A 23,434-nucleotide genomic window follows, 5' to 3' on the forward strand; every position below is an offset into this window, starting at 1 on the left:
GAATATATCATGCGACGATATATTTATTAATATTCGAGTGAAAATTATTAATATTCCCGCGGTTTATGGATATATTTCTGGGGATAGTTTGGAAATTAATGAAATTATTCGTTCGAAAGTAGTGACAGTGATTTATCGTTACGACTCTTTCGAGAATTTGTACGATTGTTAAATTTGTAAAAAGTTTAAATTACCTAATTTTATCCTATAATTTATTATCACAGGATTATATATCTTTTTTCAACGGGATAAATAATCTAACGATAAAATTAGATAAACGTTACTTTGCTTGATCGCTCGTTCGTTGCTTAAAACTTCGAAATCTTCGGACTGAATCATCGAATTTGTATTAGTCTACTTTCCACTACGCTGAAATATTATAATTCACAATGCGGGAACACTTTCTACGAATTATGATCGCATCTACAACCTGCCAAACAGTACACGTACATACATAAACAATTAAAACCTGTCTGCTTGAAAATAATTTTCAAGCCCGAAATAATTATTCCTAAATCATGATACATGATAAACATATGGCAGCGAAATGTAGCGAACAATCGGATAAGAAATTCGAAAAAAATCATTTCCCCATCCTCGTTTCGAACTCCTCCCTCTCAACCTTCCTTCCATTTCGATTGGACCCGTTGTGAAAAGGGTGAATAAATGGAACGGGCGATAGAATGCGAGATTAAAGACGATCTGGGTGGGCCGGCAATCGAGCCGAGATAATACCACGCCATCGCAATTTGGTCCTCTATTCACTTGTTTCTCGTCGTTCCGCTGCCTGGCCGTGGTAATGTGCTCAGGTTCCCACGTGCATTAGTTTCATCCCCCGTTAAGAGGATGTGTACGTACGTACGGGGAGGATGGCCGAAGTCTAAGCTAGGAAAGGAACTCGTGCACGGGAATTTGCCTCCGTGAGCCCCCGTGTTTGTCGAGGAACCCTTAACACCGATCTGGTCTTCGCTACAACTTGGTTGTTTTTAAGGGGGGAGGAAGAGGGAGAGGAGATTGGAAGGGGAGAACATCGAAAACGAAGTCTTCGTGCCGATACTTGCGCAACGTCTTCGTAGCTTCGCCAGTTTTAAGCACGATATACACGTATATGTGTATATCTATACATTGTATCGCTATTATATACGGTAACTATATACAGTAACTCGAAGTTCGGTTGTTCGAGTAGGTTGCGGTAGTTTGTAAAACGAGGGGGAAACTTTTGCCTCGAGGATGACGAAGCACCTCGAGCGTAGCTCCAGGTTCGGAAAGAAATTCGTCGGATGAGATTATTAATGTTTGATCAGAGAGAGAGAGAGAGAGTTGGGAAAAGTTTGTTTCGAGTTTGATGCGGGCCTCTGGTGGTTGCCGTCGAATTTCTGGGAACGAGTTTTGTTTATCACGGAAATCGGCAAGCTGGCCCGATTCGAAATGTCCCTCGATACACTTTACGAATAAATCTAACCGATACGAAGGATTGTCGATTCTCTTCGTATTAAAACGTTCCCTTCTAATTTTCTTATTATTTCTCGAATATGTATGCATATATAAATGCAGGAAATGGAAATCTATCTACGCGAGTTCTGTTCTCCAAGGAGTCTCGATGCATCACGCGACTCGTTACACTCCGCGTGCCTCCATTACGCGGAGGAACAAATTAGACTTCAAGAGGAGGTGGCACGGAGAACGCAGCGGCTCGTAATTTGCTAAAATGGACTCCCATGGCAAATGTTGTTGTTTTACGACCACGCGTTCACTTCGGATGACATCTTTTTTAATACCGACGTACGATATTGCGACGCTCGTAGGGTATCCGAAGACACGCGAAGCCGTAAAACGTCATAAAAGAAGAAAAAAAAAAAAAAAAGAAAAGGAAAGAAAACTGGGCGAGGAAAACATAACAATCTGGAGCGATAATGGCGCAGGTCAACACGTAAGGGGTGGTAGAGAATTTAGCAGGTGCCTATTTGGCGCAAATAGCGGCATGTGTCATTATTAAATTGTCATAGCTTGCGATAATGAAATTCGAATTGTTGGTGTAATGTATATTAATATTGCGGGCAAATGTTCGACAATGGATTGTGAACGTGTTAATTATAAATCTATACCGTGACGCAAACGGTGTGCACGGTTGGAGAGCTGGGGAATGTATATATGTATGTATTCGGAGAATAAGAGAGGAGAGAAATTCTTGGCTCTGGAAATGGACGAGACAATGCGATTGTAAATGGGCACGTAGCGGATAAACGATATTTCGACGCCGAAGGCGGCGGTAGACGCGATCCCCTGAATATCAAGCGCTTAGATGGAATTATTATTTCATGTTTCACGACATACTCATTCCCCGAAGAATTGTTGCCTTACATTTTCCTCCCCATCGCGCTGATTGCGTTAGGTTAATCTTCGAAGGCACAAAGGACACCGGTGTGGAGGAGTTTGCCTCCTCCTTCCTTTCGGAATAATGAACTCCTTTTTGTTCTGTATGCACGTTTTGAGGATTAAGCGTTCTCATTGTTTCGCTTCGGTGAGAACGATATATCGAATAAGCTTTTTTCGCGGAGAAGCCGTTTGATGGCTGACCGATCGATACCACTTATTTCGATCATAAGGGGATAGGAATATTCCGAGTTTCCGAGAATAAACTCGAGTTTTGTGTACATTTATTATCGATAATTTTAACCTTTAAGCTTTTCTTCCTGCGAATCATATTTATCATTGATACGAGAAAATCCATGTCCGATCAAATTCTGGTCTACTCTACTTAACGCGCGAAACTATCTTTGATTCCAGAGATGATAAATTCAAGTTCTGCGTATATATAGACTGAAAATTTATATTTATCATGATATTTGATCAAGTTTGACTATGGAATCAAAAAAAAAAAAAAATTGCAAAATAAATACGCTGGAAGGAAAAAAAAGAAAAAGTATACTTTATCGATTCAACGATATTTCCAAATTCAACGCACGAAATACCAAAATATTTCTCCCCTTTCTCGAGCAAATTTTTACCATCGAATCCCTTTAATTCGCGTGAAAAATCGTTTCGGATGCGAAACGAGGTGAACAAATGGAACAAAGGGACGGACGATATCGGGAGTTACCGTGGCTGCCCTGTGAAAAGAATGGCGTTAGAATTTACATGTCACTTGCCGCGAAACATGAACGAACGCGTGGCGGGAACGAGGTAGAAATGGGACGAGGCCGGGGTTGTACAACGGATGGAGACGTGGTAGGATAAAGGGGGAGAGAGAGAGAGAGAGAGAGAGGGCGCGTAGTAATTCACCGACGCACGTATGCGTGTCCTAAGTGATACTACGTGACGATTTATGCCCCCTGCACGCGTATCCGTGATGTTTGGGTAACGTTCATGATGCGCACCACGCCGTGTTCGAAATCGGCGCGATAAAACTGCGTAAACCGAGGGAAGAAAAGAAGAAAAGAATCGTGAAAATTTGTCTCTCCCTCTTTCTCCCTTTTTCTCTTGTAACAAACACGGAATATCCTGTTTCGTTAAAACGGAAAAATCCTGCGACTCGAGAGAAACATTTCTATCCAACGATTATTAGAACATTGGATCTTTTATTTCTTTGCTGTTGATAGAGTTAATTTTGTTGGGATACGATCTGGTAAATCCTGCTAAAGCGATTCATCATCGAGTATTATTTCACCGGGAAAAAATAATTTAATCAGCCGGAAGATTGTTCGAATAATTAATTAAAATCCCGGAAGCGATGAAAGTGGATGTCGGCGCAAATCCCGTGCGTCCTGTCACCTTCGATACTTCCTAATAAATTAACGAGTTTGCCGACACCAGCTTTTCGACCGGTGCTGCTACTAATCTCGATAAGAGCAAAGTCTCGAAGCTTGGAAAGTTGGACGGATGGGGATAGGGAAGGGTTGGCGTTTAACGCCGCTTTATAGGTTCGCGATAGTCCCTGCCAACGTGTACTTTCCCTTCCTTCGCTTGCCAATACGAACTCGTCTTTAATCCCAGGGATAAGTAAAGGAGTTTTCGGAAAGGCCGTTGCTCGTCGTTGCCCTCGATTCCCTTTGACTCACATTCCATTCGATCGGTTTCTAACGATATTTTACGTACGCCAGAATCGAGGCAATGAAGATAAGTAGATACGTCTTTTCGATAATTCTCTTTTTTCAACAGCAAAGAAAGAAGAAAAAATCATTACCAGAAGAAATATTCCACAAGCGTACTATACTTTCCGAACAAAAATTGCATTCAATTTTTTATCAAGCTCGCCTATATGAAAAATAAAAAATTCAATATTTACATTCAACTTGATCGTCAAGGATATATCGAGAGAACCATCTAAATATCCTATTGATATTTCACACCACAAAAATATCCTAATCAACGCTCGATCGAGCTCCCTTCGAATAAGCATATACTCGCAACTTGGCTTCTAATTAACCCTTTCGACATTTTCCAAAATGTGCCCGATGCTCGAGAAAGATCGTTGCTTTGTTTATTGAGAAAAAATTGATGATAAAAACAAAATATCCAATCGTCATATACGCGGCATCTTATGCAGACCGACTATAGTCGCCCCAAAACCTTTAAAGATACCCTGAATAAACCGAAATATATTCCGCACGAGTGTCCCAACGATTATAAGAGGATCGTATTAAGAGGGTTGCGCGATGAGAAATGCAAATCCGTTCCGAGGAACAATCTTTGAGCGTGTAAGCTCTCCGGGAAAGTTGGTCGATCTCGCCCACGTTGTAAACCACGCGCGAACAGACGGGAAACTTGCACACGTCCCTGCGACAACAACTTTCTTACGGCGTCGTATCGCTCGGACGGCAATGTTTGTTACCTGAAAAAAGTTTCAACCTTCGCCCCTCCCGGCCGAACGAATATTTTCCTATCCGCGAAGCACAGTCTTACGTGCACAGTCTATATCGGTCTCGGATCCGCGTAATGGATTCAGCTACAAAGTGCGAGGAGAAAAGTTGGCGAAACTTCCCGCTCGATACGGCGAGGCTAGCCAAACTTTCCGCCGCCGGTAATCAGCAAAATAAATCTCGAAAGGGATGGGATGAGGGAATTAACGAATTCCTCCGCTCCTCTCCTCCTCCCCCTCCCCTCCTCCCGCTCCAACCGTTTGTGCTCGAACCGTTCACCGGCTTTTAGGGGGTTTCTTTCGGGAGGGGTGGAGATTAAAACGTGGAAAACGCGGATGGATCAAAGATCACGTAATTAATCGCGTACGCTCGTATCCTTGAAACGAGTTCTTTTTCATCTTCGATTTCACTGTAACGTTCGTCTCGAGATCGAAATGAAAGAGGAAAGTGCATCGATATCTTTGCATCTTGGTCGGATTCGATTCCATTTAAGTAAGGAGAGTTTTGTTATTTTTGTTGTATTGATCGATCAATCGTTTCTTGGTTCGGCTGTTCGTTCTCAGCCGCGCGTGCGCGTATCCTCGCATCAGCTCGTTAGCAGACAAATTTGTTTAATAGGATCCAAAGTAAACGGTGTCCACGGTGAACGTACTCTCGGCTGAGAGTTTAAATTGGTTTTTCGCCGGCAAACACGCACAATATTGTTTAACGCAATCAAACTTTCGACAAATTTGTTCCCCGACGTCGGGGCCCGCTTTAATTTATGCGATTAAACAGGTTACGCGCCACGCTGCAGAAATTTGCCCGGGAAACCTCTCGAAAGTTCAATACCCAAGTTTCATCGAAATCACATTCTTGTTACGCGCCTCGTAGAATTTCTCCTCCGCCGCTACTTGACAGTTTTATCGAAACAAAATAATTACTTTGCCGAGACTTTTCGCGATGCGCTTCGACGAATGTTGGAACGAGTCTGTCATAGATGGCGCGTCGAGAGGGAAAACAAAAATACGTGGAATCGTTATCGAACTTTCCATCAAAGTTTCCTCCTCCTCGTATCGTCCATCCCTCCCCCAGATTATTATTCGCAATTACATTTTACATTTATTTCGTTATATTTTTGTTGCTCGCATCTTTTCTTCCTAAATTATACTTTGATGAAAACTTTTCGACTAAATTACCGGCGTGCTGGGGATAAAGGAGGGAGAAAACATTTTCGAGGAGTGCGTTGAGCAGAGTTTAAGTGCAATTAAATTTTACTTTGATTCGTTCTTCGGCCATCCCCTCGTTCCGCCAACGTTCGAAGGAATGAACTTGTACAATTCTCCTTAGTCGCGAGCGCGAGCACCGTTTATTCATCCCGGAGGATGATTAATAATTTTCACAGCAGTGGCTCTAAATTAATAACCGTATTTTAATTAAAACGCGTGCCTCTTCTCTCGAACGAAAATGCGAGCTTACGAGACCCCTGGAGACGAAAATATTTTTCGACTCCCTAAACAACGAGATCGAAAAATCACCCTTCGATGTCTTTCGACTCGCCAGATTATTTCGCAACTTGCACGTTCGTCGACTCGACTCGATAAGTGCGCAAAATTCCATTTTTCATCGACAGGAGCAAGAGAACGTTTAATAAAAGTTCGATTAATAAATGGACGTGGAATGGCGGAAAGCTGGATTCGTATTGGCCGTTATCGTTAATCAGGATTCGCGATACCACTCTCGATATCGAAAGCCACAGGCGTGATCGATCAACTCGATAAAGCGGTCGCCCATAATTCGGCTGCGTTGCCGTTCCCCTAGTTATCGCTCCTCTGCGCTCTCGTTTCGACGATCTCAATTGAACGCACGCATTCCGAATTTCATACGTTCAACGAATTCACGAGAGCCAAGCGTTGAACCAAGGAGTTGACACGGCGACGATCTAAAACTTGGCGACAACGAGTCGATTTTCAAGTTTGGCTCCTTGCCTTGGCTGACCCTCGCCCCATATATCTCGTTTCCTTTCCCATTCTTCAATAATGGCGCCTCCGCCCGTCCAGGCCATAAATTCGCTCTTCCAGGATAGAAATGTGTAGAAAATCTCGATACGTGTGATTATTATTCCATGTGTCGACTTTCAGCTACGTGATACATTCTTAAAGAGAAATAAGAGAGGAAGAGAGCAAAAGAGAAATCAGAGGTGAAAAATTTAACATTCCAATTAAATAATTCAATTTTTCCTCGAAAAATGGCATTCTTCCTAATGAAACCCACGATGGAAATAATTTTCGAAATAAATTTAACAATCGTAAGTTTTTTCCAACTTTTTTCACAGATGGAATATTTTCAAATTGGTAGTGGAACAGTGTAGTACTACCCAACCGACAGTGTTTTCTGTCGGAGGGATCTTAATGAAAGTACGCGAGGTATGCGAGGGCAAAAATGTACACACACAGAGAAAGAGAGAGAGAGATTTTTCTATTGCAAAGGTGGTGAAGCAGAAATCGTCGCTCATTTAATAGTTACGCGTGTACAATTTCCTTGGCCACAGGCATAAAGAGACGCACACAAGCCGGCACAATTTTTAATTAAACGTAAACTTGCAACCGACAAAGTTGCGAATTTTAATAACGCATCGCGGCCCTTTTCAACCGGCCAGCCATGGGCAATGGCCGCTCTTCCATTTCTCCGTCCAGAGAACACTTCATTTCCGAAACCTTGTCCTGGCCTGGACTCGCGCCGCCCCTCGTAAATCCAGCCGAGCGAAAAGAACACAAGAAGGCGAGACGAGGTAGCGAACAAAAGCGTCTTACGAAATATCCTCCCCCTACTGCCCCACCATATATTCTCAATTCCACACTTTTCGTTCGAGAAGAAGAGATACGATAGTCAAGCCGCGCCACGACCATTGTATCCCCTTAAACTGCGCCTCGTGCAAATGTAGCGTGGCAGAGAACATAACCACGTAATTTCGGATTCATGACAAGCGATTATCGACCTCCGCTCTTATTCCACGGGGAAAACTCTCACTTCGTAAAAGTAACGAAGGGAGAGAAGGTTGGCGAAACGAAGAAGGATGGGTTTAAACTCACGTTTAACGAACCTTCAACCGTAATTCTTAAGCTCTTCTTCCGCTTGCCGTTGTTGGATCGGTTGTTTGCGAGACGACGCCGGTGGATCGACGTCTTCTCTCCCTCGTTGTTTCATCATTCGCGTCTTAACGCAAGAATTCTACTTCTTCTATTCTAGGGTTGAGGGTTCTATCGCTGGCAAACATCGATTTCGTTGCACGTGTTTATGGATGAAGGGAGGATCGTAAAAATCGCGTGTTTTTTTACGATCTTGTACACAAGAAAGAACGATAAAACAACGATTGGTTTTCTTACGATGCGCATCCTTTCCTTTTGCCGCGTCCACGAGACGTAGACGATATTTCGGGTGATATAGATAAGTTCATATTTTGAATTAACCCTTGTCCTAAAGAGATTGAAAGTTTCGAGAGTTTGAGGAGTGCGAGAAGGTATTTGACAATGTTTGGAATTTCTAGGAAATATGGAAATTGGAAAAGGTAGCAATTTTTTTGTTTGTACCGACGTATGTATCTTCATTCATATTTGCTTGATTTTTATTGCGCAACAGATTAAAAAAAAACTTCGGAGAGCACGTGTAGATCTCGCGCGTTCAATCACGGGCTGCCAATCATCGGTGTATCATTTTCGAAACGTTTCATACACGGCGAAAATTCTTTTCCATGGCTCGCATTTCTATCGTATTATTCAATCGAACGTCAGCCTCGGAGAATCGGCGATAAGATGATTTATTCGCGTTTCATGTGTAACATTCGCCAAAAGATGAACATCGATTTTGCCTCGTAGCAAAGTTACCTCGTAGTAAATTATTTATTATCATTTTCGTCGAGCAACATGTTTTAATTTCAATCGAATTTCGATCGAAATCTAAGAAAGGTAACCAATCAAAAATTACATACATTGTCATTAGTCCTCGTCGTTCTTTTTTTTTTGTTTCAAATATCAATCTTACAAACATTCCTCCATATTCGATAATTTCATCGAATACATAACGTCAATACATTTCTTCTCGCTCTTCCTTTAATTAAATCTCATCATCCAAATTTCTCCAACGTCAACAACATCACAACTCTAAGATCCATCAAACTCGAAATCGTATCTTACCCCCTCCCAACAATCTCCTCATCGTTCACGTTCGACGTTTCTCCAACAATTGTTTTCACTTTGAGCGAGCCTTTAAACGAATCGAAGAAAAGTTGCAGACACACCTCTCTGCCACACCTCTCTCCAACACGTCGTGAATGTTATACAGGGCGTGTAGGTGGAATGTACAGATGCGGGAAATGTGGTCGCGCGTAGTTTGCGAACAGGCAGAGACCCCACAGTTCGCAGCTGCGGCGCACGACACGCGATCGCGTGCACGACACCCCCACCACGACTCGAAGCATCCCGAATGCGGATCGACGCTCCTTGACAAACTATTCGAACGATTGCTTTTCATCTTATCCAACTTTAAGATGTTTCGAAGGTATCGAGATGCAATTTTGGGGGAGAAAATTTATGGAGGGAAATGAGGGCGCGTGAATGGATAGAAATCGATTTGGAACGATGCAGTGTTTTTTCGTAAGATCTCGCGTGGCTTTAAAATGAATTTTAATTGATTTCGAGGAATTTGAGTGATTTGAAGATTTTGCTAGATGTTAAATTTGTCGGAAACGAAGAATCTGTTGATTGAAGGAATGATACTTGAAGAAAAGGGAGAGATTTGATAAATCTGATAACTTTCATTTAGCATCGAGGAGGACGTGTACAAAATTACGGAATTTTGAGGGAGTGTGAATGGATGGAAATCGATTTGAAATGACGCGTTTCGAGAAATCTGAATGATTTGAAGATTTTGATAGCTTAAATTTGTTGGAAACAAAGATTCGTTATTGAAGTTTTATTGAAGGAATTCACTTGAAGACAGAATTAAAAAATTCATTTTCATTAGGAAGAAAGAGACTTGATAAATTCTGATAACTTCCTTTTGGCATCCTCATAAAATTACTTGTCTATCCTCATCCGATCGACGAGGACGTGTACAAAATCACGGATTCTTGGAAATTCACTGTCGATGCTTAGGGGAGTTTGCTTACGTGCGGCGGATGCGAAGGATGGAAAACGGGCGGGACGTGTACTACAAGTAAATTATGGCGACCGAATGTTGTTTTAGTCCTGCGGTTGATCCTGGCTGTGCGCGAGCGACGGAGAAACCGCCATCTTAATCGATGGCGAAACGGGACGGATGTTTGTATCGAAGATAAGGGTTGGCGCGATACAAAGATTTATACAGGGTTTCCGCTTGTACGAAGTTTCGAATTCACGTATCGATATTCGAAATTTCGAAAAAAAGTAAGCCACGATCTTTGTGTTGTGTTAAATGAAATTAAATTCCACGATCTCGGAGAGAATAGTTTTCTATTTTGAAAGATTATCGGCGCAAAAAAAAAAAAAAAAAAAAGAAAAAGAAAAAAAGAAAGAGAAAAAGAAAAGCAATCCTCAACAAATCTCTGTTCCATATCGAGGAAAGAACGTTCTCTCGTTACATACTCCTGTTAAACTGCCATAATCAAACACCGGCATTTGACGTAACGTTTCCTCCTCCTTAAACAACATCGTCGTCCCTTTCCTAGCGGAAGGAACTAAATTAATTAGCCTGTACGAAAACAAAGTTAGCCGGAGAGACGTGGTTTCTCGAGAGCGAGAGCAGTAGAGAGTAAGTAGAGTTTCCCTCGGCTTGGTCGGTTGGCTGGTAACGAAGCGGTGGCTCGAGGCGGCCTCATTCGGCCAGATAAGAAAGACAAAGGAAAAAAAATTAATCACGGGCCGGTGCGCAGAATCCTCCCTTTCCGGTCCATTTTCACGGCTCATTTTTCAAGGATCGCGATACAAGGATCGCGAAGAACGGCCATGAAACGCAGTGATTTTTCACCACCCAGTGAGAAATGGTAACTGCGAGTGTGTCCCGTCGTGTACGGGCGACTCTTACTCGTGTCTTTGCCGCGCCCACCGATCCTTCACCCGATACCCGGTGAATCGTCGGTGAACTGGCGGTGATCCGTTTCACCGGGGCTCGTGTCGCTGATCGAAAAGATTCCATCCTCTTTTTCGGTGGAACAGTCTCTCGCCCCAACTTTTCTCGAGTGCACGCTCTTTTTACTCGGAAACTACACTTCATACGTCAGCTTTCTTACTTGTTTCTCCTCCTGTTCGTCTTCGATTCGAACGACGACGGAAGTCTTTGAGATTTCTCGAAGGAAAATTTCTCGAATCAAGCGTGGTCTTGATCGAAAATCGCTTGGATCACGGTCACGGATAATGGATAATATTTGCGTTAAAAAAGATTTGGAAGAAAGAAAAGAGAAAATATATCTATCCTTTCGAAAATCTTCGATCGAAAATTGCTGGGAACGATCAAAGGTAGACGAGAAAATAAACGTTGAAACGATGGAAACGATCGAATATCGATGGAGGATAGGATTGGTTTAATAAAGGGCTGAGGGCAGGGGCCACTCGTTGACGAGCGTTGAAAATTCGATAATACGGTTAATAACGAGTCCCAACCGGTTAATTAGTGCCTAATGAATTTCGAGGGATAACGATAATAATAAATTATACGCAATAGGGTATAGGAGGCGATAGCCGACGCTGCGGTTTAAGCAACAGTCGGCACGATTACGCTTCGGCCCCGGCTATTGATCACTCATTAATGAAACGATCGTCTGATACGTTCGCCGAGTTTCTACCGCGCTCAAGTATCATACACCTCTCGCACGCACTTGACAGCTCAATATTTCATCGTGGTCATCCGGCCTCGATACACCACACCGTGGACGATTACATCAACCCGTTATTACTGGCAGGATACTGGCGAATCGGTCACGACTAATATTAATCTTGATCCAAATAATGCACCGGGTTTAATCGCGATAACGATCCCCCCCCAATTTCCGAGAGTTATTTTTTTTTTTTTTTTCGAAATTTTCTTCCACTCTTCAATTTTTCCGCACAATTCGATTCTATTGTTTTTGTTGTTCGTAACGATGCTCGAGACTCGATGGAATTTGATTTTCCATAAATTGTTTTTAGAAACATATTTGCGATATCGAATATTTTGTAAAAATATTTCCTCCCCTTTTGATTTCTACCTGATATTTCGTTCTTCTTTTTCTGATCAAAATTCACGTGATGGATAAATTTGAAGAATTTTTTAAAAAAGTAATCAATTTCTCTATCTTCTCTATTGTCATCAAATTAATAACAATTAAATCGATAAATTATTCTCTTCTTTTCCTTTGATCGATAACCTTTGTAAACAAACAGAGAATTCATAACCAGAGAGAGAGAGAGAGAGAGAGAGAGAGAGAGAGAGAGAGAGTGGGATCTACTCTGTTTCTTCTTATTCATCGAATTCTTATCGATACATTTGAAGGGAGCGCGTAAGAACGCGTTCGTTCGAGAAGAATACAATAAGAATCCGATAGGAAATGCACGTTTTTCTTTTTTCGACCACCTACATCGAGACACGTAGCCATGTAGATTCCGTAGAGATTCAAGGAAATATGGAGATTCGAACGAATTCGTTCTCGAAAAGAGGAAGATATCACGTCTCACCTTTGTGAAAAAGCACATTTTCCTTCGTCATTGCAATTTCACGCCTTGCTTTGACGCAAATTTACCCGATTTTCCCCGGTTGATTCGCGCGATTCTAATTCATTAAACGAATGTTCGCTGTCATTTATTCCTAGAGGGTTTAGTTTACATAGTCTCTTCCCGTTTCACGGTTACACCTTTCGAAATTATCCTTTTTCTTTTCTGCCCCCAACCATCCTCGCTACATATTCGCGCACGCTTCTTTTGAACCATAGCGAAGCGCTGAAACACTCCTAATTAGCTTAATTAGTGCTTTCACATTACCTTCAAATGCTAATGGAATTATGCCAGCGTTCATCGTTACGTTACGCGGCAAAAAAATGCGGCGCATGGAGCGAAGAGGAGAGAGAGAGGAGAGAGAAATAAAGAGATCGACAGAGAGAGAGAGAGAGAGAGAGAGAGAAAAGGGAGTCGTGGAAGGAGGATGAATGAAAGAGCAAAAGAGAAAAGGAACGGCAGGGAAAAAGGCCGCAAATTCTTTTCCAGGTCAAAGGTTTCCTTTCACGTCATCTGCCGCGCGCTCGAGAGCCAGTGAAAATAAAAATGACCTCGCGAAACGTCTTTTCCCTCTCTCGCTATTTTCCAAGCCGGACAAGCTGGAGAGAACTCCCCCTCCCCTACCTTTTTCCACTTCATTTTTTCCACCACGATGGAAAACGCGCCGGCCGACAACTTCTTCTTGATTTCACCGTTGATTCGAGCGTGATTCGCGCGGCAGCCCACCGCCCTTCCCTCGAAAGAAACGTAATCACAGAGCGGAAGTGGCGGCACTCGAGCCCCATCGCTCGAGGTGAATGAAATTACCCGGTTAATTGGGGCGAAACGAAAGGAGGAAAGAAACGGCGCAACGATACGGAACGGTGTGAAAAGGAATTTTGGAACGAGGCGACTTACCGATCTCCAAGTATTTCTGGTGCACCGGATCGTATTGATCCCACGTGAGGCTCCGGAAACGGCTTTTCTCCCGGCTGGCGGGCAGAAGCGTGTCGTTTCGACCGTGGTGATCGATCACGTTCGGGTTCCTGCAACGAAAACGTAAATCGTTGTTTAGATACGTTGTTGTACGTATGTACGTGTGCGCATCGAGATCCATTCGGATCGCAGTTATACCAGTTGCCAATGTATTTCAATACCCCGTTTCCTCTTCTCCCACCATATATTGCTGGGGCGTGTTTCATCTTGGCCGAGCAAACGCGCCGTTTCAATACGCCGTTTCTCACACTTCATTTGCGCGGGCTCGAGGTAAACCGTTCGAGGAACTTTCCACGAATTTCCATCCCCTTTTCTTTCGATATTGATAAATTCCTCGTTTTAACCACGTCTTCGAGTCGTGGTGCCTCTCTACTCGCCCTGGTTAACTTTCCCATTCGTTCTCTCGCAATACCAGTTAACTCGTACGCCACGGTACGATCTTTCGAAATATTGTGCAAAAATGTATTCGAAGGATCAAGAATACCTCTTTCAAACGTAATCTTTTTTCAACGGAATCCCAATCCCACTCGGCCTCTCCCTCTACTCTCCTCTACTAATCGTCGATTCTCGTTGTTAACCTTGGCCAGTGAGACGCCGGTTCGAGAAGGCCTCGCATCGGCGAATTAACGCAACAAGTAGGAAATTGAAAGCGAATTAAGCCGCGAGCCACCGACGTGCGCTTTGTTCGCGCGGATTACCTGGAAGAACACGGCCACGTGATGCGTGATTCGCGGATTCGAGACACGATCGTGGCATAATTCGCTATCGAGAACTTTGCTTGTCCGTGCATACGAGAGAAGGTGGTTCTTGTCCCGATATCGGTTTCGCCCCGTGGCTAACCCGTGCCCGGTGTTTACACGCGTCTCTTTCACTTGGATCGAGAATGGACGCACGATTGGTGGGGAATTAATCGAATCGATGCCGTAAAATTTCCGCACGAAGGAAATCGCATCAGGTTGGAATCGAATCGTTTAAAATAAGAGAACGCGGTTTTGTCGGAGAATTATTTTCCAAACATCAAACTTTTTGAAAAGTTAAAAGTGGCAGAAATGAAGTAATATACGATAAAATGGTATAAATTGTAGGAGACGTGCGTTAACGGGAGATGGAGATTTTTATTTGGCGGAGTTACGTTACTACGGTAAGGTGAAGGCTGAGAACGACGTGAGTGCACGAAACAGATAGCTAGTGGCGACCTTTTCTATTCCCAAGGGGCGCGGATCCCGGTGTCGACCGATCGAGAACAAACATGCTCTTTTTACGAGCGAGGGAACACGCGGCGAGGAAGCCGATTTTCCACCGAGAATTCGATTTCCATCGTCGAAGGGACGTCGAAACTTTTCGGACAGGTATCGATATTTAAAATGGTTCGATCGTAAAAATTCAGTTCACGGGCAAAAGATGTATCGCTGAAATATTTTAATTGTTAGAGATACGAGATAAGAGAAAACTCGATGATGAAAAATCGTTCTTTCTCTTCGAACATAATTTTTTGGATGATTACGTAAATATCTCAATTCTATAAAAAAAGAAAAATAAAATAAAAAAGAAATCAAAGAGGATCGAAAATAAAGATTCTCGATCTCGGGGAAATTCCTACAAAATTTAATCGGCGGAAAACCAATCGACCGAATTCTATGACGTAGCTTGTGCTACTTCAAAAAACCATCGATCCCAATGATTCCGGCGTGATAATGGAGAATTGTGACCGCGTATTATTCAACCTTTCCGATTCCCCGAGATTTATAGCCGAGCAGGGGATAAATGTTAAATTTCGCAACGTTTGATTTTGAAGCGGTTTGATGAATCGCGCTCCCGAGCTGCAAAATATTTTCCTGCTTGGCAAATAATCGAAGGGTGGAATTGGCCTCCTGGGTGGATGGTCGCACGCCTGCGGGAAAATATTGCGCGATGCAAAACACTTGCGTCGGTTAAACTCCATACTCTCTCCGATATTTTTCTTCTCCATCAACTTCGCGAGCACTCGCCAAACAATCGGGGAAAAGATTTCGAAAATCATTAACTTCTCTAGCTTTCGTTCGCTTTGTTCTTCGGATCATGACTCGAGCAATCAGCTTTGCGAGCATTCGCCAAACAATCGGGAAAAAGATTTGGAAAAATCATTAGCCTCTCTAATTTCGTTCGCTTTGTTCTTTCGATCATGACTCGAAAATTAAATTAAAGAAATGGTAGCAGGAAACACGCGAACACTTGTCTCGGATCTCGAAAGAATCTCCATCCTCCCCGATATTTTTTCCCTTCATCAGCTTTGCGAGCACTCGAGATTTCGAAAAATCATTAGCTTCTCCAGTTTCGCTTTGTTCTTCGGATCACGATTCGAGCGAGCAATCGTGACGAAGATCAGATTTGCGAGCATTCGAGGAGAAAGAAGGGAAAGATTTCAAAAATCAATAACTTTTCCAATTTTGCTTTGTTCTTCAGATCATGACTCAAAGTTAAATTAAAGGAACGATAGCGGGAAACATACGAACACTTGTCTCGGATCTCCATCCTCTTCGATATTCTTTCCCTTTATCAGCTTTGCATGCATTCGTGAAACAACAAAAGATTTCGAAAATCATCAACTTCTCCAATTTTGCTTTGTTCTTCAGATCATGACTCAAAGTTAAATTAAAGGAATGACAACGGGAAACACTTGTCTCGGATCTCGAAAGAATCTCCATCCTCCTCGATATTCTTCCCCTGCATCACAACTTTGCGAGCACTCGAGGAGAAAGATTTCGAAAAATCATTAGCTTCTCCAGTTTCGCTTCGGATCACGATTCGAGCGAGCAATCGTGACGAAGATCAAATTTGCGAGCGGTAACGAAACAATCGTGGGAAAGATTTCGAAAAATCATTAGCTCCTCCAGTTTCGTCCGCTTTGTTCTTCGGATCATGACGAGGAAATTAAATAAGAGGAACGATAGGGGGAAACGCGCGAGGACTTGTCTCGAACGGGGAAAGAATCTTCCTTCCGCTTTAATCCTGTAATTAAAGAGGTAAATGGTAATTCTCGGACGCTCTAATTGTGCTACTCGCGTTTAAAGCACCAAGTCCCTGACCCGTTTTCGGGTGAAGTATCTTTGAACAGAAGTTCCAACAGGCCGATGTACAGTCACGAATTCGGATTTAGTGGATCAAGTGCTTAAAGAGGCGCGCGTGTCACGTTGGGGTTGGGTTAAGAAGGCGGCCGTTATCGCGTTAATTTTCTCCAACAACCGAAAAGGATCTCTCGATCGAGATTTCAAAATCCTCGTCTCAACCAACGTCTCGTTAAATGCCCCAAAATTAGAATTGTTGTTCCGACGGAAAAACAATCCATCACGAAGAATAACGAACACTTTCAACCAAATATTCGCTACGTCGTTATTCCTTAATCAAATCGACGATATTCAATTTAACGCGAAGCGTGCACTTAACGCACACTGTTTCACGTCTAAGCATATTTCGTATTATATTCTCCTTCCGTTCGAATGAATGCAATTTCTCGAGAAACTTTTACGAGGCTTTGTCGAAAAAGTCTCGTTTCACGAACGCACGCTTGCCGAATATTAGGGCGATCCAGGTATCGTGCGACTGACACAGACGGATAGATAAACGGATGTTACAGATCCGGTAATCGCGCGGGAGTAACGATAATCCGTAAATGGGAGCGTCGCACAAAAGCTCTCGAATCCACGTAACGTCACCACGGCTATCATCCCGATATGGCTGCACTTTCGTCAAACAGAGCCACCACCGGTTTAATGCGATTTCGCGTTTCCTTCCCTCGTGATTTTAGACGGATAAGCCTATCGCGCGAAATTACCCGTGCTCCCGCGGTTCTAAGGCGATAATTTTCGCGTTGCCCTCCAGACAATTGTGCACCTCCTCTGATCAGTCTAAATGGAATATTTAGACAGGTATAATGGAGCTTGTTATCACTTGGAGACAAACGTAGGTTCAAAGGATAATTAGGAGAAGTGTGAGAGTGTTTCCAGCTCGCGCGAAACGTAAAATGGAACGTGTCTATACGAGTATCGATCGAATAATAAAAATCGCGGGTCAATTTTCTCGCAAGTGTCTTTTATTAAGTGTTATTTTCACGCAATTTCTCATAATTTATTCCTGATCGTTACTTTTCGTCGTCGATTCTCGATTTCCGAGCGCGCGTTTTTTCGTTCGATGGAATAGAAAAAAAAAAAAGAAAGAAATGGCGGGAAAAAAATGACGCGAGAACGAGTCGAATATATTTTCCCATTTATTACCGGCTTTCGAAAATACGCTCGACTTTGAAAGCGGCCGCTCGTTTTCAAGGTATTCAGGGATCTCGCGTTTCAGAAAGGCGCGATGAATTCTCTCGCCTCCATTCTTCTTCGACGTGCTGTTTTGCGACACTGAGACGTGCAGAATGAGAATTCGAGATGAACATGAAAGCTGGAAGGACGCCCCCCTCCCTCTTCTTCCCGTTCCTCGTGCAAAGAGTGGCCCTTTATCCGTTTCCCCGACGATATTTGTCGACTAACGTGGCAAACTTTTCGCAATGTCCAGAAAAGATTCGATTATATAATAAAACTTAGTTGCAAGTCAATGTAAACGTTAACAAAACTTGGGAGTGAATAAGATTTATAGACATTCTGCCAACAGTTAATGGAATATTTAACGTTTGAGAAAGATCAATCCTCAAATTTTGATTGATTTGATTTATTTTATTTTAATTCCACGATGGATATTCGAATCTCGATATCTTCGTCGTGAGAATAAGAATTTCTTCGTGAGTTTTTTCTTTTACGCGGCATTCATTTTCAGTTAATCGTCGCGTATTCTTTCAACAGTAGGTGATCCTCGATTGTCCGGATATCTCGGAATCACGTATGAAACCGAATTCGGTTTGGCGACGATCCAAAGGGCTCGTCGAAATTGCGATGGGTCGAAGGCGATTGGCCCGTGAATAGGCAGCCGTAGAAAAGTTGGCAACCGGTAGCAGACACCTTTCGTCGAGCCTTCTTGCGGATTGTAATCCCGTAGTGGCGTGCGGCTGTCAGTTTGTTCCACTCTAAGCTGACGGAAATCGATTAGGCGTGACAAGGGTGTTTCGACGTTCGCACTTTCTCGGCTTCCCGATCGAATTCGCGCGAACAAGCAATTCTGAGAAATGACCGTGCGTTTTTTCCCCGAAAAGAATAAAAAGATAAAAAGAATAACCTTTTTCGAGTTCACCGCCATCAATAATCCTCGCAATATCTTAAAAGTGTATTTCACCGTTCCCATCGCCCAATCAAATCGTGGATGCGCCAGCTGGTTAAACGAGCGCCCAAACACGGTACAATCACGGATAAATTTCATCGAAAATTGCCTCCTCTCAATTATCCACGAATTAATGATATCCCGAGCCTGACAAACTTTCGTTTCCCTAAAATGCACCATCCACGAAGAATTCGCCTTTTCCCCCTCTCCCCGTTTCAAAACGCGAAATACCAACGGTTTGTCGAGAACTAACGTCCCGTCTAACGGACGAATTATTTTGATTAAAATTGGCCCACGATTGATCGTGCGCCATCGGCTCCGATAACGAACGATTTTTCACCGATAATCCCAATCCACCGCGCCACTATTTCATTTAACGACCCACTTCCCTCCAATCTCGTCTTTCCCTCCTCCCCCTCCCAGATAGGAGATAAAACGACTCGCTCGTTATTCGAAAAAGAAAAATAGTCGAGAGAAATCGTTGCGAATTTCGAAGGCGAGTGATTATGCGCGAAAGAGTTTCGAAGAGTTGGGATCGTTGAAGAGATACGCGTTCCATCGTAATTACGAGCGTTAAATCAACGTTATAACTTGCCACGGCTGGTGGTTTCCCTTCCCCTCGCTTTTCTCTTTCCACGCGTGTCGTTTACCACATTCTTGGCCGCGGCGCTGCAGAATTTCCTGCTGATACCGACGAAAAAGCTTCATATTCGGGATTAACACCCGCTTTGTACCGAACATCGGGGTACAAGGACAGTTTCACCTCCTCCCTTTCAGATATAACATCTTGAAATTGCCACCACCACATTCGTCGTCGTGTCGCTCTATTTTTCTCCTTGCCACGATTTCGATATAACCAGAATTGCTCGTCTCATCGGAATTTCTCTCCCTCCCTTATTATATCCCTCCTCCTCCTTCGGATTCGCTCGTGTTCTTTATTTCCTTTCCTTTTATTTTTATTCCTCGAGTTTACGTTTTTTTTTTTTTTCCATCCCCGCGAGTAATTACGTTCTCGCGCAAGAAGCTGGAATTCCACAACAACACAATGCACAATGGACAGTGAACTTCGAAGTTTAGTAAGATCGCGTTCCAAAGAAACTTTATGTTCGAAAGTTTGGATCGATCCAAGAAGAAAGTCCATTTTTCTTGATTAATCCGATCGAGGCAAGGTATATTCGATACAATCAACGTTGATTAGACATCTGCCAGATTATATACATCCTCCCCTCCAGGGAGGGACCGACTGGAACCACCGTTTCATCCTTCGTTTGCCAACCTCGCAATAATTACGGTAGTTGTAGGATCCCGTTGTCTACCCCCTCTCAACCGACGGGGGAGGCGAGGGTTGCTTCGTGGTCGTTGCGAGATAGGTCGTGGGTCGAGTTTCGGGGGAGAATATTAAAGTTTGCTCATTAACCGTTGATGCATTGCCACCCTAACAGCGACACGCTGCTCGAAGAAAGAGTGAACACCCTCCCTTTCTTGCCGCGGCAACGCCGAAAAACGAGACCTTGTTCGACGTTAGGAACGTTGGAAACTTAATTAAAACGGATATTGGCGTGACGCCGCTCTGTTTAGAACGACGTGTTATATCATTCGAACGAAATGGTGGGAATTAAATTGAGATATCTCGTGGAAGAAGATTTTACAAGATTTTATTTCGATCGCTTTATCCAAATATAATTTCGAGAAAGGGAAAAAGGAACGAAATGGAAGATAAATGAAGCGAAAGGGGGATAATAATGGGAAAAACTTGGCGAAATAATAATCCAAAGCGGAGCGCGCGGTAGGAAACGACAATGACTGCCTAATGAAAAGGAAAAAGGGGCGGGGAATTGTAGGGGGGTGGAATGGTGTCGCTAACGCGATCGTCGCACCGCCGGTTTCATAACGCGTACAGCGGTCGCGAAATCCGCTCGGTTCCCGTTTATGGAATGTGTTTAGAGAACGATAGAGCGTGGGTGGACGGCGCGAGGCTCAATTACCCGCTACCTGCCTCTGCGCGTTTCGTAAATTGCTATTAGCGGTTTCGTGCGCCCGGTGAAATTGTTTCGGTCATCTCTATATATCTTTTCCCGCGAAAAATATAGAATGGAAGAGAAAAAAGAGAGAGAGAGAGAGAGAGAGAGAGAGAGAGAAAGGTATAGAATTTTGGGAAAATGCGTTCAACTTAAAACGCTCGATCGCGTAATCGCACTGTTACTTATTGCGCTTTATAGCCTATTAATGCTACTGCAATTATCGCATTTGCGCGCTCGCTAGGGTTAATAATGGAATTCGCGCGTCGCTGAACAATCGACCACGCTGATTTATTATTGAATTAACCCATTCATTTGCGCCCAATCGACGCGGAATTCCTCTACACGTGTATATATCGGTGGCCGGGAAATTTCTAACTTTGCAACCAGCGTTTGGCAATCTTGCGACATTTGCGGAAAAAACATCCCTCGATGGCTCGTAATCGAGCGATACGCTCAACGAAATAATATCCGTGGCCATTAACCGTGTAGTATTCGCGCAGTATTCCTGAATCAGGTGAACGCTGCGCCGAGCGCCGATAGAATGCGAAATTAATCGAATTCCGGTTGTTATTGAACGTCAGTTGAAACGATACGCGGGAAAATTGGTGGGAAATTTTCAAGTGTCGCATTTTCGCACGCGTTTCATCTCGATTCGAGTTTTCGGTCAATCAATTTTCTCGTTAAACTCTTTCAGCGGAGAAAGAATTTAGAATTTTAATAACGTATAAAAAAGAAAAAGAAGAAAAAAGTTTCTTTTTTGATAGTTTCAAAAGAGATTGGAGAAAGGAAGAAGAATGAAATCATCTGTGGCTATGGAAAAATAAAATTCTCATTGAAAATGATCGATCGATCGATAACGAGGTTTCCTAATATAATAGAACGGAATATCGAGAAATTCTCGTAAAGCTTTCCTCGTTCGAGTAATTGTTACGATTCTTGGTGGAAAGCCTGGTTAACTAGGTATACTAAGTGTAATTACCAGTTTGCCGAGCGCGTGTAAACCTTGGGCTTGCTATTGGCTAGTCACCGTTAAAAGTTTTGCTCTCGGTTTAATTGGTAACATTTAGATTCGTGGAAAGTTGCCGATAGCGGCGGTATCACCGGAACTTTGTTGTCTCTTATTCGAGCCGTATTTGCAATTTAAACGACAGAGCTAATGGACGCGAGACACGTAATAAGTCGCGTGTTACGATCGAGCCATCTGGTGGTGCGCGTCGCGGTGCGCCGCCGGTGAATTCATTGCACGAAATCGCGTGTTCCAATGGTCGGCCAATTGTCAATTAATTCATGGTAATGGCGTCTGATACCGAGACTGGATTCGAATTTCCAGGGGGAGGGGGAAAGGTTGCGCGGATTTAAAAGCAAACGAAAGACCTCGTTTTTCCCGATAATTTAAAGATCGGCGAATCGAGAACTCGTAAACTCGCGTTGAATAAATAAAAAGACGACACGGTTTAACGATAACTCGAGCGATTTCGACGTCTCGAAAGCTGTAAAACACGGAACTTTTAACTTAAGAAACTCCTTAGGAAACTTTAGATATCCTAAATTTCTTTCTTCTCGTTTCACACGCTTTTAACTCTCTAATTGGAATTGAATCACTCGCAGCCCCAAAGAATATTCGGAATATTACCGCAATAACAAGAATGACGTTTAAACTTGAAATTTTCGAAAAAAATTTTAAATCATCAAACGATCCATTTATTTTGATTCAGGAAAAAAATTGGAAAGTTTATTTTTAACATTACCCTGTTCAATCTTTTTGACAATTTACAAGCATTATTAGCTTAACTCGCATCTCCTTCTCTTTTCTACAAACTGATTCTTGCTTCCTTCCTCTGTCGCGCGGTACGATAACCTTCGTGGTTCCATCTATCGATTCGTTTCCTCCACCTACGATGCCACCCATCGATCCATCCATCCATTATGCATAGCGCAAGAGAGAAAAACCGTCGACTAACCTGTTGCAAGTGGCGTTGCGGAGAGGGATTCGTAGAATTTTCAAACAACGTTCAGCAAAAGCTTGTGCAAAAAAACACAAAAGTAGTCCAAAAATGTTGTTCCTTTGATCGTTTACAGATTTATTTCGCGGATAATTCGCTCGAAATGCGGAATTCGGCGAATCGATGGCGTTTCTGAATACTTGTCGCGGACAAAATCGCTCAATTTCGATTTTGGAAAATCACATTTGGATCTAATATTTATTTACCTCGATTCCACGTTTCTTTATTTCTTGGCGAAACTCGTAATTAAGCGAGAATTTCAAAGTTCCAAACCGCGACTCGTATATCCATTCTTGCGTCGGTTTATCTCCTTTTCTGGATGAAGTTTTCTTCTCTTGTTGCAATCTCTGCGCTTCCATACACTTTTTTCTCTCTCTCTCTTTCTTTTTTTTCGTGTTTTCCCTTCCTTCACGCGGCCGTTGCTATCTGTTTTACTCCGGCTAGTTGTTCTTCTTTACGACGCTCCTTCCAGAGAGTCAAGAAAATGATATAAACTCACGCGACAAAAGTTTTCTAGGGACCACCGCTACCATCGCTCCACTATTCCAACTTTCGCCAATAATCTTCCTCCTGGCGGGATCTCTTTACCAGTCGAGAAAGTATCTTTATTCTACAAAAACATTGTAAATCGGATTTCTTTAGCTTTA

At 43.0% G+C, this 23,434-nt stretch overlaps 1 protein-coding gene across 5 annotated transcripts in view; it reads right to left on the minus strand.

Moving 5' to 3' along the window:
- Positions 1-23,434, minus strand: part of NLG-4 (neuroligin 4) — a 213,339-nt gene that overhangs the window by 30,990 nt on the left and 158,915 nt on the right. For all 5 annotated transcript variants that reach the window (XM_086905447.1, XM_086905433.1, XM_086905431.1 and 2 more), the window contains one exon: positions 13,457-13,584. In XM_086905447.1, the coding sequence (XP_086761573.1) occupies positions 13,457-13,584 (128 nt within the window). The remainder of the gene's footprint in view (positions 1-13,456; positions 13,585-23,434) is intronic.

This window comes from Apis florea, unplaced genomic scaffold (assembly GCF_048593485.1).
Source record: "Apis florea isolate Af1SG1 unplaced genomic scaffold, ASM4859348v1 contig_1615_pilon, whole genome shotgun sequence".
Lineage (NCBI taxonomy): Eukaryota > Metazoa > Arthropoda > Insecta > Hymenoptera > Apidae > Apis > Apis florea.